The 16,260-nt window shown below is 33.7% G+C and overlaps 1 protein-coding gene across 11 annotated transcripts in view; it reads left to right on the forward strand.

The window, feature by feature from the left end:
- The window catches only part of LOC128994676 (uncharacterized), a 277,042-nt gene that overhangs the window by 116,013 nt on the left and 144,769 nt on the right, over window positions 1-16,260 (forward strand). For all 11 annotated transcript variants that reach the window (XM_054419382.1, XM_054419383.1, XM_054419388.1 and 8 more), the window contains exon 3: window positions 3,403-3,651. In XM_054419382.1, coding sequence (XP_054275357.1) covers window positions 3,403-3,651 — 249 coding nt within the window. The remainder of the gene's footprint in view (window positions 1-3,402; window positions 3,652-16,260) is intronic.

Consider the following 16,260-nt stretch of genomic DNA (forward strand, 5'->3'; position numbering starts at 1 on the left):
ACCTACGGTAATAGCTACTTCCCTATAGGGAAATTCGCTAAAAACATGAATCAGATGTGATAAGTGTGTGAACACTTTTGGGGAGCGTTTCATAAACTCCAAATTTCACAAACTCCAACGCTTAAAATATTAAATAAACAGAGCGGTTCATAACCTCCAAATTTCACAAGCTCCAAATCTATAACATTCAAATAATCACTGTTTCACAATGTCCAAGTTTCACAAACTCCAACGTTTAAATATTAAATAAACAGAGCGGTTCATAATGTCCAAATTTCATAACCTCCAACGGTACAGTCTGGGCCAGAAGTCTCTCTAGTGGTTGCCACAGTCAGATAGCAGGCACCGTTCGCCAGCGCTCAACTACTGATTATACGTACATTTTAATGATTGAAGAACACTCAGATGTGTGACTCAAATATGTGTTAGCACACAATGTGCAAATCAAATTTACATTTTAGCGAATTTCCCCTATAGGGAATAAGCTATTACCGTAGTACTCATGGTAAGACCTGGTCCCGGGACCGATTTACCGAACCACGGCAACCTTTGCAGCGACTTCTGACAGAGACTGTGCCGTTGGAGCTTATGAAACTTGGAGGTTATGAACAGCTCTGTTTATTTGATATTTAAACGTTGGAGTTTGTGAAATTTGGACATTGTGAATCGGTGATTATTTGAAAGTTATAGTTTTGGAGTTTATGAAATTTGGAGGTTATGAAACGCACTGTTTATTTAATATTTTAGACGTTGGAGTTTGTGAAATTTGGACATTATGAACCTCACCCACAGTTTTGTATTTAGTAATAACCAATCGGTCCCCAACATTCTTATCTATAGGTGTTACAGTATGAGCCATGTACGGTAGCTTTATAAAATTTGTTGTAACTAATTGTAATTTTAAGTAAAGATACTTCATATGTTACCGATACTTATCATTGTTGAACGGAACGCAAAGCTTAGCTGGGCTTGTGATGCAATCATTTGCTTGACATAACTGTCATAACGAGCTGTGATCCGAGCCTGTCATTGTTCAGACTATTCCAACCATAATGTGGAATCCAGTTAACAAGGAGCACAAAGCACGCATAGTAATTGTATTGACTATAATCATAATTATAGTTAGTCATAACTTCTTCATAAGAAGTCATAACTTCTTTTTAATACCTTTAATCTAATGATATTTTAGTTACAGTTTTTAATAATATAAAATATAATTATATCTTTACATTACCGTAAAATGGGGTGAATAGAAACAACAGGGTGAATAGAAACAAAACTTCAATGAATGATTCACATTTTTATAACTTTGTTATACATTGACTTTATATAAGGGAATTATTTTCCCCCATTATAACCATATCCTATCTACCTGGGAAAAATTAGTTTAGCATATTGGTATCACTGCTTCGGATGTTGGATGATGCGAAACATCATTTGAAAATTTTGGCGAAAAACATTCTTTTCAAAACTTTCTCTCTAAGTATGAACCTATTACATGTATTTATGTTAGTAACCATTTTTTATATTGTCTTAGGTATCTTAAAACCAAGTGTGTTAATAGATTAGCCTTAGAATAAACTATATTTTTTTACTTTATTTTTAATTTAGGTTATGTCATGATTTTGCAAAACCAGGGTGAATAGAAACACTTTTTTTTAACCAGTGGTGCCCAGAAAACCCCCCAAAAAAGAAAAAAAAATACCAGAGATGAAGATGATTCTACATCAGTCACACTGGAAGAAAGTGACAAAGACGAACAATTTGATGAAGAAGAACGAGCATACCTAGCTCAAGACATCAGTGAGTCTTCAAAGTTGTCCCTTCATGATCATGTAATTGTCAAAGTAATGGGGAAAAACAAAACTTGCTATCGTTTATATGTTGCAAAAGTTATTGAATTTGACGAGGAAGGATAAATAGGAAGATTCATCAAGAAAATTGCGCAAACCAACAAGTTCTGAGAGACAGATTAAGAGGCCCTCTTCAAAGTCGATGACGTAGTACGATCGGCTTCCAACTCCCAAGCCGTGTACAACTTGTAGATTTAAGGGAGTGTTGTATTTTGAGGAAGATTTGTCTGATTTTACTCTTCATTTAGTTGGTTTCTATGTAAGATTTTGTTACTCTGATTTCACCCATTGTCATTTATGTTCTCCGATTTGTTTGGATAAGGGTTTATGAAAACAACGTTTTTATACTTCGTACTTATAAATAAATGTGTTAATTAACTTTAAATATTTTTATTTACAACAACCTAAGCTAACAAGCATAAATTTCATGTTTCTATTGCCCCTGGTAAGTGAGGAAAAGCAACAATGATCAATTTAACACAGTGTTTCTATTCACCCCAAAGTGCGGGGTGAATAGAAACAGCCATATTTTATTTTTTTTCTGCTTAATGATTAAAAAGAAAAAAAATTTGATAACTGGTTTGAGTAGAGGAGTTCAAGACCGAAAATATGAGCTAGTGTTGAAAATTTAAAAATTAAAAATATCGGTTTTACAGAAGCTTAAAAGTCAAAAAGTGTTTCTATTCACCCCATTCTACGGTATTGCATTGAGCCAAGTATAATCTATACATGGTAAAATGATGCGTATTGTGTCATATATATGAGTAAAATATAAATGTAGAGACGCCTTTTTTGACACCTGTTCATGAACAGAATGGATGAATTATCCATTAATAATCTATTAGCTTAATTAAATTAATCTTCTACTAAACTTTCAGCGGCACTATAAACGACCAACTGCCCAGCTAACATTCGATGGTTAGTGTAAAAAGATTTCTGAATGCAAAACCAGAAAACCTTAAAAACTAATAATCCATTCATTTCATCTCGGGAATAATAAAAAAAACATTAAATGAATATATATAATTATTTATTACTTCTATTATATATAAGTTTTTTTCATTCATAGTAAAAAAGGTTATTCAGTCTGTAAAAAATGGTTGTTTTTTATGTTAAAGGTTAAAGGACCATAGTCTTTGGATAATGAAGGTAAACTTTTCATCCTCATCATATTGTAAAGTCTGTAGGATATTTTGGTGTTAATTTTGAGGCATAATTACCTTAAAGTGTATTGATTTCAAGTATTTTTTTAAAATTCTTGTTTCAGGGTAAAATTTAAAAATGGATTTTTACTCGCTAGTTGTAAGGTTTACCTGGATGACGCTTAATATAGTTTGTTATTGTTAGGCAGTTTGAATTCATTCGAATAACAGGAAATAAATAGTTAACTCAAAAACTCGATTTTATTTGAACCGAAACATGAATTTAAGATGACAAATCTGTATGAATATAGTTACAATCTGTATTACCAATATGAATTCAAAAATAAATTCTTATGGAATGTAAAACCTGATCCAGATCCTGAAAGTGATACAGAATTTCGTTGCAGGATCGCCGTCTTGTCCGACTCCAGGTGGCCCGCCTTCTCCAAGTAGATCCCCCAAAATCCCCCCTAAGCCCAAGAAGGATAAGAACAGTTCGCAGTCGCAGAAGAAGTTCCTTCAGAAGCAGGAGCAGTACGACAGAAACGTAAAGATGGCGGCTGCTGGTGAGGGAACACTGAGAGACCTGTCACATCCTTCCCTCAACGACCAGCTGAAGAACCACAACGCCGTCACGTTCAAACTCGTCCGAACAGGTAAGACACTCAAAATGCTTTACTATGGTCATTGGTCAGTGTTTGCAATGCTATCACTTGTACTAGGTAATGTATATTCTTTACACCACACGTTTTGATAACCGCTAGGCATATTTACTATCATAGTTTGATATTTTCTATTTAATCAAGAGTTATCAAGATTTTCATTTTGTGGTCCAAAGGTATCCTACAAGGTGACTGGATATACCAAACGTCCCAAAAGCATACAATTTATTGATGAAGGGGTTACTTCTGAATAAAATAATACGAGATTACAGTAGAACACATTCTATATTTCTAACTCTTTCTCATTTTCCATGTTTCCTATTTTTTTGGAAGAGCCATGCATATTATCAATTAAAACTTTCTCATGTGTTGTTTTGAATTGGAAAGTGGTACACAGTAATATACGGTATGCATTGAATAAATGTAAACCATCAAATCACAGAAACATATCTGCGAAAGAAGTATCTGCGATTAAGTCCACTATTATTTTGTTATTTTGTTATTAACGTTATAAAACTATTATGAAAAATCACTAACAACTTTTTTAATCGGGTAAATTTGTTCGGAAAAGAGTTCTTTGCAAGTTGTTTGATACTTGTGTTTTTGTAAAAGTAATCCCGGAGAAATTGAATCCAAATTGAGAAAGTTGATATGACGAGAAAGAGCAAAATGTTGAAGATGGAGTTTGGCGATAGGAGTTGGCGTGGTTTTACTTTGGGATAAGAATGCCAGCAAAGCCTTTCAACAACATGGACTTTGAGACAAAGAATTGGTGACGTTCGGTTTTATATTGCTCGTGAGAGGTTTTGTATTGCTCGTGTAAGGTTTTGAATTGCACGTGCAAGGTTTTGAATTGCACGTGTAAGGTTTTGCATCATCCGTGTTACACAAACATGGGATAATACATTGTGTTCTTATTCACTTTTACGGCAAGGTAAGTAAAAAATAAATATTCGATTTTTTCATATCTTTTTGGAGTTCTATTTAAATCCATTTTAGATTGAAACTGTTAGTAGCACTAACACAGTGCTTTTGTTCATGCATAGCGTTAATTTCGCGACATGAGTGCATCCAGTAATAAATGTAATAGTTGTAGTGAGAGGCCACTACAATTGACTTTCAGAGAGAAAAGAGTGTAATAACTCAGTATAAAATAAAATCATATTATTACCAACAAAATGGGTAGAGCTTCTATTATGAGTCATAAGAAATTCAAATACTCCTTTTACTATTTGGCAATATACTTTGAATTTATAGTTACATGTCAAAATCACTTTGGGTAAAATAATTGTATAGCAAATTATTATTATTAACATATGTTATTAACAATTATTAACAATTATTATTAACATTATTATTATTAACATATGTGAAAGTATGGATGGTATCAAACTATTTTAACTCAAACTTAAAAGTCAATTTTATTACTTAAAATTTACCTACAAAACCTTAGTTTTCGCCAATATATTTCTGTATAGATGTGCCAATTGGCCAAATTATTATTACCAAATTATTACCAATACATTATGGTATACTTTGGCTACGGTACCAAAAGTTATTGGCCAAAACTAAGGGTTTGTAGGTACATTTAAAAAAGTAAAAGGAATTTAACGCTTATAATTATGTAAACAAGAGAATAATTATCGTAAAATGGCTGCAAAGCTAAAAATAAAAAGCGATTTTCGTAGCTCGGTCATGATTCCACGATGTAAACTAAATCCAATCTTTATCTGTCCAGGCGGGGACGTGTATCCCGTGCTATCCAACACGGATCTTTCAATCTACGTGTGTTGAAGCTAAAGCAATTATTTTGTGTTATTGCCGACTTTCAGTAAATATTGTCAATAATTATAAGCGTGTAATAGTTCAAGAAAATGCCAAACTGTTTTTTCTATATCACCACCCTTAGATTGCTTGGACCTTTTTGGACGGGAGGGAAGCTGTTACTGCCTTCAATAAAAAATAATTACGAAGGGGTATGATTTTGTAACCATATAGTTTTACTCAATCATACGTTTTTAATCAAATATCTCTACGGTACGTGCACCGATGCCTAAAATACAAGTTGAAGGTTTTGAACTCGAAAGATACACTTCCAAAACAGAGGAAATTTAAAGCAATCATATTTCTAAGCATGAAGCTTAAAGCAGCATACTGGCTGTCACTTGTCGGAAACTAATTGCGTCTAATTTTAACATGCAATAAATTAGCCTCGAATCAATATATTGACTCCTTTATTCTGAAGTGGTGAAACGGAACTGACTATAATACAGAGCACAAATATCACAAGGGGAAATGTGTCTTTGCCTGTTTTTGTTTGTGAAACTGTGAAAACGTGTGTATTTCAGTTAAAAATCTTCTTTCGGGTAAATAATTAATAACCGAAAATTAATGAACGTAAGATTTGAAACTGTCCAATCTAATATTTAGAATCTGAAATAAATTATTTACAATAAGTTTACAGACTAAACAATTTAATTATTTGTTAAATAACTGTAAATTATACAAAGTTTTATCACTTCACTTGTTTAGATCAAATACAAAGCTTTTAATACGCAAAATACTTTCAATGGTGCCAAACCAATAAAGGAGACCAATACTTGGGGAATGTCTACATTCTCCCGTAGGTTTTGCCCCATTGAGCACTAAAGTCAGTTATATTCTTGATAAAGAAGCAGTAAAAGTCAATGATATATTGTCATGATAAGGAGGATTAGATGTATGACGAATAAGATCTCACCTTACACGTTTTGTCGATTTTGTTTGAAAAATTGCTTCCCGATTTTTTTAACATACAATATTCAAATATAGGAAAGAGTAAAACCTCTTTTACCATTGTATCTTTAAATCTATCATGATTGTTAGGGTGTTACATGTTTATCATGAGTCCTTTGGTGTTTTGTAAATTAATTATACAGGGTGGGGCAATGAAAGCGCCCCAATTTATAAACAGTACAAACTCAATAATATCCACCCTATGGATATAAATAGCACACCAAAACACAGCTTATCTTTTGCCATTTTAACTTAACAAAGTCATTTTTCCATTTCTTGAGAACAAAATCCTACAAGTGACTTCATTTTCCTACTTGAAATTCCTTTTTAGCCACTTGAAACTCCATCAAATACTCCTCCAGCACCTCTTCAGGAATCACTTTAGTTTTTGGACTATCCTTAGCTTCGGTTCAAGCAAATCTGTGGGGTGACTTTGAAAAACCTAGAACGTCAAGTAGCTTATTAGAACAACCCCTCTCCCAAAAAAAAATTGCCAACGTAAAGCTTTCAACAACAAAAGCTTCCTGACAAATCTCTTCGGACTTATATTCTTTTAACATTCGCTGGTGTACAAATAGTTTTGCGGCACCCACCGATTATTATTTTTGTTTAAGCGATTATCCTAAATAATTTTACCCAATTCAACATTGTTTTCCAATCTGGAACAGCGCCATGTTGACCAAGGATGGAATACGGTCCAAACAATCTCTGGGTTTTTGCACAAGAACCACTATTTTATAAATAGGTTTCTACACCAAAATCTCAGTGTTAATAGCCTCAGGCATAATATTTACTAAAATGGCATAGTTTAATTGATGTTTTAAGCACAGCTGATCATTCATCGTTGCAACAATTAACATGTGACAGGTAAAACAAATTGTAGCGTTCTCATTGCCTCACCCTGTAAGTTTCCCAGCACTAATACAACACTGATTCGCAGTATTTTCCCCGGTTATAAAAACTCAAGAACAATCGTTGCACTTGCGATTAATTAAACCAAATAAGTAAGGCGCGACGTTTTTAATCTCACTTGGTTTGGATGTGCTTACAAAACTTTATCAGAAATATTTGCGGTATTTGTAAACAGTATTTAATGTAAACATATCAGTGACAGCTAGAAGTAAGAACTAATCCAAACAGCTGATCGTTATTTCATGTATAAAAAATGTTGGCCCATAAGAATTTAACCTCTTGCTTATAATTTGAACACAGTAACTCAACAATTTTCAATCCCATTCCTTATTGTTACACCCTTAAATTATTGACAAAGTCCTAGGAACAAGTTTGTAACACTGAACTTCAATGTTTTTGAAACATTTATGAAATGAAATAGTGGGGTTTTAGTTGGCAATTATTGCCCTTGAAATGTGCTGCACTAGACAACGAAACAAATTACGGGGAAAATTAAATTCATTATACATAAGTGACATAATAATAACATAAGTCATTATACAATGTACATACACATATTTGTAACGTTATATACTTGATTAAAGAAATGTAATATTGTATCAGCATGTTTTTTATTTTAATTTCTTACCGTTACAATTTTTAGATATACACGTACAAATCTAAATACATACTACTTTTACTAATTTATGAATAGAACATGTTACAAATGCAATATAATAGCATGTATGTTCAATGATTAATTAAAAGAGCATCTAAATTTTCATACTACCAGAAATTCGAGTAAATATGAACCAGTTACCGTATAACGAATACAGAGAGGATGAACAAGGATGCCGGAAATATCACATTACATAGTGCAGTAATATTCATTACGCTTACTGAACTAAATAAATATTATAACTACCAAGAGCTTTTACTGTTCGACGTTAAATCACATGTGTTTGGTGATAATACGATTTCACCGTTCATTTAGATAAGGATACTACTCTGGATACTTCGAGAAGAAGAAAAGTAAAAGTAAAGTCTCTCTTATATTCAATCCATTAATGCGATTATTCTTTCCAGCCAATCCCAGAAACTGAACTCCCAAGAGCTACTCTTATATTGACTGCTATGAGCTACGCATATTCATATGATTGCTCTACTTTAAAAAAAAACTAAAAAGAATTTTAGAAACCTTAGAATGGATACTTTTGCACTACTAATAAACAAAAAGATTGATGTAGGCTATTTGTAAATAACTGAAAAAGTAGTCTTACTAATGAAATTCGTTCACGATTTTTATTTGCTTTAGATTTTTTTTGTGAAACAAGAATACCGAAATACTTGGTGTCCCATTAGTATTAAACAGTAAACATAGTATTAACAGCTTAACTCGTAATGGTGGATAGCTAATAACGAAGCGATTTTGGAAAAAATGCTATACTTGATTATTTCTTTTTTTTGGCCCATAGAACAATTTCCCGGAGTTTGGATGTGTACTTAAGGGACATTCTGTATATTGAATACTATAGACGGAGTGCAGTTTCAAATCTAAGATTCACCACATTTATTGTTTGAACATTATCAATAAAAGTCTTACAAACTTTGTCACAACTTTGGTTTTCTTTACAAAATAGCTTACATAGTTAATGGACATGTATAAAGAGTTGAAAGCTTTTGAGAAGTTTCCATTAAAACTCGACCTATTACCTGTACTAAAAGGTTCTTAGTAAAATAAAGATTTATGGAAACCTAAATTTAGTTGAACAAAATACCATGTTATATCGATAGAAAATCAAGTACAAAAATTTATCTGATAACATTTCCTCAGGTTCGATGGACGAAAGGAATATTTCAGTTGATATAGTTTTATAAACTCAGAAGGCTTCTTAAAGTTCGACCACATCAATATGAAAGTAAGACTTAAGTCCCACGAGGGCTTGTTCCCTGACTTACAAGTATTAGCATCACAAAGGTACATCTTGTGAAACTCATTTTCTTATTTTGTCCGAATAGAAGATTAAAATGTTTACTTCAATTACTGCCTAAACATTTTCTGTTTTAATTTACTGTAATGGAATTTGCTCATTGTATGAAATAACGCTAGAGTTGGATGAACGCTTTGAATCCAACTGAATGAATGTTACTAATTAAGCCCTTCAGACCACAATATATTCGGCAAAAAACATTAAATCTGATTAAAGTTTTAAGTAATGAGTATGTAATATTAATAAATTACAAATTCTACTGGCAAAGATAAAGAATTTATATATTGTAAATCTAATTAATACTTCCGTAAATTTGGTTTATTTTTAAGTTTCTGTAAAGAATTCAGTCCAGACATTTTATAAGAGAGAATTGTTCACTTGCGAGTTCTTATTCTCGAGAATGTATGATAAATTGCGATGGAAGCCAGCAGAGGAATCTTTTTGTTGGTGGTGTTTTGTTGTGCGCTAGAGGTCCAGTATTATATTCAGTTGACAACACAAATTAATTATTTAATATTGAATCACCTTGCATCAATATTTATGCACTTTTTTAGAGACTAAAATATTTACGAATATTGTTTCAAAAACGAAATGTTTAGTACAATAAATAGGGATCAAGACTTAAGCTTCAAAACCTGATACAGTATATCCAACACAAGTTACTAACAAAGTAACATAAGTTACATAACACAAACTATATAACATAACACAAGTTACATAACTTAACTTTTATTTACAACCAATCCGGTTAAAATTTGGGTTTGACATGTGCTGCAACCTCGGAGTCAAGTTTAAACGTTCTACGACTTTCGGATAACAAATTTTTTCACATTGCGGGTTTTTATTTCGGTCTTGTATGATGTGTGACTCATGAGAAGAAAGATGAAAGTTCAAGGGTTGGGTCGATTATTATTATGTCTGACGCACCTCAAATAAGGTATTTTGCTAATTTCTGCTTCATATATCCTGTGTGTAGAAAAAAACTCGTAAAATTGAAACGGAAAATTAAGATTTTCGATCTCAAAAGATGACAGGATAAAACTAGTATAATGAAGTATAGGGATGTAAAACATAAATTATCTATGACTTTTACTAGGTAAAGAGGTTGATAGCCCTTAATACAAATTCATAAGCTTCCGAAATAACCAGTAAAACCTTGTATTGTTTGTTTGGTTTATAACGTTTACTAACAATCAAAACTAATCAATTAAAGAGTCATTTTATGCTGTATAAATAATATTTTAACTATACGTCTGTAAAATAATACTATCTTGATTTATTTACTAAAAGCATGAATTCAAGTGGTTTATTCAAAATGCGAAAGTTGTTAAGCAATTAGTCTTTGTTTTGAACAGACCATCCATATTCATAAGATGCAAAATTGGGTTGGTTTACTTAAGAAAAATGTTATCACTAAAATTATGCATAGTAAACAAATATATTAAATGAAAAATGTATGACATACAGAACAATACCAAGATTTATTTAGCGTACATTTTGTTTTCCAAAATTTACTTTTCTTCTAATCTTAATTCTATAGTAAACTAATCATCGTATGTACGATTATTATGATTATTCGTATAAAGGTGTTTTCTTGTGGTGTTATGTTAATAGAAAATGTTATGGTTGTGTAAGATATAACACTTGATTTTCTAAAGTGAATTTCTTCCAAATTTGCTGGACTTGTTTATGAATCGTTCCTATTTAACCAATAAGTCCATAAGCTTCAAATTTTGAGCATAAGTATGATATACTAATATCAACATATTGAGATTAATGGTTTAATTTGATCTACTCTAAACAAGTTAAGCGTGTTTTCTGAGCTACCGTATATACCTTTTTCGTTTAACGGAGTTTTATAATTAACACAATCTTGGCTCTAAAACCACCAAAAAGTAGACATGACGCATTGAATGTGTTAAATATGCAGAGTTGGAATAATAACGCGGCAGAGACAGCCACTTTACTATACCTCTTCAAATCTCTCTGGCCAGGTACCTCAGTTGAGATCCATGCAGTGGTCCGAAAGGCAGTGCTCCGAAAGGCACTGGTTCGAAAATCATTTTCGGACTACTGCCTTTCTGAGTGCTGCCTTTCGGAGCAGTGCCTGACCATGCTAAATCTGTCGGACCAGTGCCTCATCTTTGTATTATTTTCGAACCACTGCCTCTCGGACCACTGTCTTTCGGAGCAGTGCCTGAGCGTGCAGATTGTTTCGAACCAGTGCCTTAGCAATGCATTCTTTTCTGACCACTGCCTTTCGGAGTAACGCCTGGGCTCCAACATTGGTTGAGGGAGGAGCAAGAACCGAAGGCGGAGACCCGTTGTAGGGGAAGGAGGGGTGTGTCAGTGGTGGGCGGAGTCAGAATGCCACGGTCATTGACGAGACCTTCTCTGGAGGAAATAACCCAGCACCACCACGCCATCCCGAGCGCTTCCGAATTATAACGAATATAGCCGAGGTCCGAATATAACGCATTGTGTCGTCTGCCTGGAACACAGAGCAAAGAATCTGGAATCGGGACAGCGGAATTGAAATCGGAACGAAACATCGGAGCGATTTCTTCCAATCCAGAGCCTCCTTTGAACACTGATAGAACTAGATTAGTCGTTTAATGATGTTATGTAATTAATTATAAACTATTTGCAGACCAATTATTAAAAGTTAAAGAATCCTATGTAAGCCAAACTAATCCTTTAATCTTCTTCAGTATATATTTATCCTTTTAAAAAATCTCCTGGTAGGCCTAGTGTTTTCTGGAAAAATAAATAGTGAATTTCAATCTACCTATATTTAGGCAACAGTTTTACAGTAATTTTGAAAAAAAACGTTATAGTTAAATGCAGAAGGCTATGTGGAAATAAATTATATTTTACATGTTCAGACACAATAATAACAAGTAAGTCGATTTTTCGTAAACATACCCCTTATTTTAATTAGGTACTGTTAGTTTTCCTATCCATATAGTATTATCTAAATTTAATTATGCCAGTTGTATAGCTCATTCCGTCTGATGTTAACATTGCTATTATTTTTTTAGCATCTTCTTAATTGAAATCAATGTGGCCTATCCAAAAACACCAACTTACCTAAGATTAGCAATATCCTATTATTAGAATGCTACGGTAATAACTTATTCTCTTTTGGGAAACTTGCTAAAATTATATCCAAGTGTTGGTATTGATTACTATTTATTAGATCTCGTTCGTTTGTTTTTTAAGATAACAATACATTATAATTTAATGCTCCTGCTTGAAAAGAAAACTTACAGTTACGTTACCTATAGGAAGGAACTTAGCATTTCATTTATTCCCGTAGGAATTAGATTATACAACACAGTATGAATAATATTGATGATGAATACTGTAAGTCTTTTTATTTCGGTTGGTCGCCTACGTTTAATTCCTTTAAAGACTAATAAGTAATAACTGGAAACATAAGATAGCAAATGAGAGACACCATAGCATAATACCTAACCAAATGCCAAAATAAATATTTAAGTTAATTAAGTTTAATTCATTATAGGCTACTTTGAATCCTCAAATGAAACTTAATTGGATGCTAGTTTCAATGAGTAAAGCGATTGCTACTGCTACAAGAAAATGAAGTAAACACATCTAAATACATTTTAAAATGTAGGTAGGCCTATTCAATCAAAATTCAACTCCCTTAACATATTGTTGCGGGCTTAGCAGGTTCTTTACAAATAAAACTTGGCGATTTTATAATAACTATTTATTTACACTAATTATTCTATATTTACAGATATTACAATTTCCTAACACCTGACTAATCCTATCTAAACCTAGCTAAAGCCTACTCTAATTTACAATGATTCTACTTACAGCTAACCTTTACAGGATTTATCACAACTTCTGTTACAGCACTGTCACTACTCTGTCACTAGTGTCACTACACTGTCTCTACACCGTCACTACACTGTCACTGCCACTAGCACTAGCACTGGTCACTAACACCGACACGCGCTTGCTGCGACGATTCTCGGAAGGCTCAACACAACTCAACTGCCGTGTGCCGGAAGACGGTCCCTTATATAAGTTTGCCGTGGAACATTCTGGAGACCCCTGGTAGCCTAGACAAAGGTGTTTACGCCGTAGAAGTGTAGAAGGTTCTAGGGCCCCTATTGAGGTAGTCCGTTGACATGGGCCTATTGTCTATCAGTGGTGCGCTAGGAAAAACCCGTGTAAACAAACAACCCTTTTGAGATCGATATTACATTTTGTATATTGTTTTACATGAACCAGTGCCTGCAGAGAGCCACTTACTACTATGCCACTTTGCCACTTAACCAGAGAGCACAGTGTGCTCTCTGCACTTAACTACTAAGTTGGTTCTATGACATGCAATAGCATTAAAAAGTTATAAGGTTTACCAACAGGGTGCAGCACTATAATCTTTTGGGAGTATCGATCGAGCATCCCCGGGCGGGGACATTACGCATTCCTGCGGATATCCTGGGATATCCCAGGTTGACCATAGGACTACTATGGGATATCTTGCATATCCTGTCACAATATCCGTGGGATGTCCTGAGGAGAAAGTGTGCTGTATGGGTGTGACATCAGTCTCTTTCTTGGGGGAACACCGTTACCGCAACGATATGGAGCTTGGCTATGAGCTTCGGTGGCGTAGTGGGGTACCGTACCTGGCTGATAATATTATAGTTGCCGGTTCGAATCACACTATAGTCTATAAACTTTGTATCGAAGATTTAGCTTAGAATCTTAACTGTACATCTTTTGTTGGAATTTAAGGTATTTATAATTTTATTCTATGAACAGAATGATTTTTCTATTAGTAAACCTTCATTAGATTTTTCCTTTATCAGCAAGTTTGGTTAGGTTATAAGACAGTTTAATTTATAATAATTTATAATGATTTTATTTTAGAACAGAACTGTTTTTTTCGATTAGTAAACCTTCTACCGATTTTATGTTGTGGGATTTTTATTCGGAGATTAAACATGTTGTTATGTGTTAACATATTATTTTTGTGATGTTTCTACAGGGCAAACCCTTAGAACTAAAGATACAGACGTCAATAAAAAGATCAAGAAAACAAAATTCAGGAAACTTTCAGAAACATCCAGTTGTGTCACCTTTTTCTGTTTAGATTGTAATAATAAATCATAGGTCGTGTATTCAGCAAAATTAACATAAAATGCATTAGTATGCTACTAATTGCAAATATATTATATACTTGCAGAGTACCCGTCCTTCGTACGGGGTCGGCATATAAATATAAAATGCTTATTGCATTTATACTCAAGCTTTTCGTTCACGGTTTTTTGTTGCTACTTGGTAAAAATTTGCTGTTTTCATAAAAAAAATTCAAAATAATAATAGTGCTGCACCCTGTTGGTAAATCTTATACATTTTAATGCTTTTGCATATCATAGAACCAACTTTTTTAGTTGAAACAGCTGAATAAAATCTGTAATTCCCTTTAAATATGAATACTCATAAGGTTAACATGGGGAACTACAGAGCCAATATGGGGCGGAGCCCGAAAGGATTTTTGAGATAAGAATATGCCTATATGTTAATCGGGAATGTGAGCTATTATCATGCCATATTTCAGCCCAATCAATCCAGTGGTTAATGCTTGATTGAACTTCAAACAAACAAACAAACAAATAAACAAACAAACACACAAACTTTCACATTTTTATAATATTAGTAAGATTTTTTACAACAATATAAATTTAAGAGATATATAATCACTTACTATAGCAAATTTATGATTGGATATTTATGCATGGGCATTTCATGATATTTATTTGGCAACATATCTTAAGTTCTATAGAGGTTGCATAACAAATTTGCATTACTCTGCAAATTAATTTGCATTAGAATAATTCCTTCACTAAAAACATTTGCGATTGAAAATATATCCTGGGGAGTATCCCCGATGTCAACTGCCCCTGGTCCTGGTCCTGGTGGTAGCGTAGAATGATTGAGTGAAGTGAGAATGAGAAGTGACTAACCGACACTGTCGTCGCCGCGCCAAAAAGTAGGGGCATGTCAAGAGGTAGGGGGGACGGGAGGCTGCTCCCACTCCACACCTGTATAGCTCCGCCCATTCGCTGCGAGGGGGAACCACGTTTCGAAGCAGTGCCTGACCACGCACATTCTTTCGGACCAGTGCCTGACCCTTGCATTCTTTTCTGACTAGTGACTTTCGGTGTTATAACTTTCGGAGCAGTGCCTGGATGCACATATTGTTTCGGACCAGTGCCTGGATGCACAAAATGTTTCTGACTAGTGACTTTCGGAGTTGTGACTTTCGAACCAGTGCCTTTCGAACTTATGCCGTTCGAAGCAGTGCCTGACCATGTAATTTCTTTCGGACCAGTGCCTTTCGGAGCACTGATTTTCGGACCACTGCCGCGCTCCCCCTCAGTTTAACCCTGAAATATGATGAACCTTAGGTCCCATAGTAGGACCTAGGAACTGGGAGTGGTTTGATATCCCCAGAGGCCAAAAGTGCAATTTCTTCAAATTCATATATCTTGGTCAAAATCATATATTGGTGTCCATTATTACGATGATTAGAGTAGATATTATCAGATTTTGATTAAATATGGACAAATCTTATAAACCTACGTTTATTTTATAACAAGTTCACGAACTACCACGATCGGACCATTTTGTAGAGCTTCAAATGTAAAAATAATTAAGTATATTGAAGCGTTGTTGCATGCTTAAAGGTGGTAGGAAAAATAAAAAAATAAAAACTGTAATTTTTAAATTTGAACTATATATTTATGAATAATACGTAATAGGTTGTAGTTTCTTCACAATTTTTCAAAATCGTGTGCCTATATAGGTGTCCTATATAGCACGGTAACTTCGGTAAAAATTATCAGCTTAAGGATACAATTAAGTGATTAAGATGAAGTGATTAAGATGGAGATACAAGATT

Source organism: Macrosteles quadrilineatus, unplaced genomic scaffold (assembly GCF_028750875.1).
Source record: "Macrosteles quadrilineatus isolate MER2022 unplaced genomic scaffold, UCM_ALF_1.0 Scaffold_5__1_contigs__length_97177068, whole genome shotgun sequence".
Classification (NCBI taxonomy): domain Eukaryota; kingdom Metazoa; phylum Arthropoda; class Insecta; order Hemiptera; family Cicadellidae; genus Macrosteles; species Macrosteles quadrilineatus.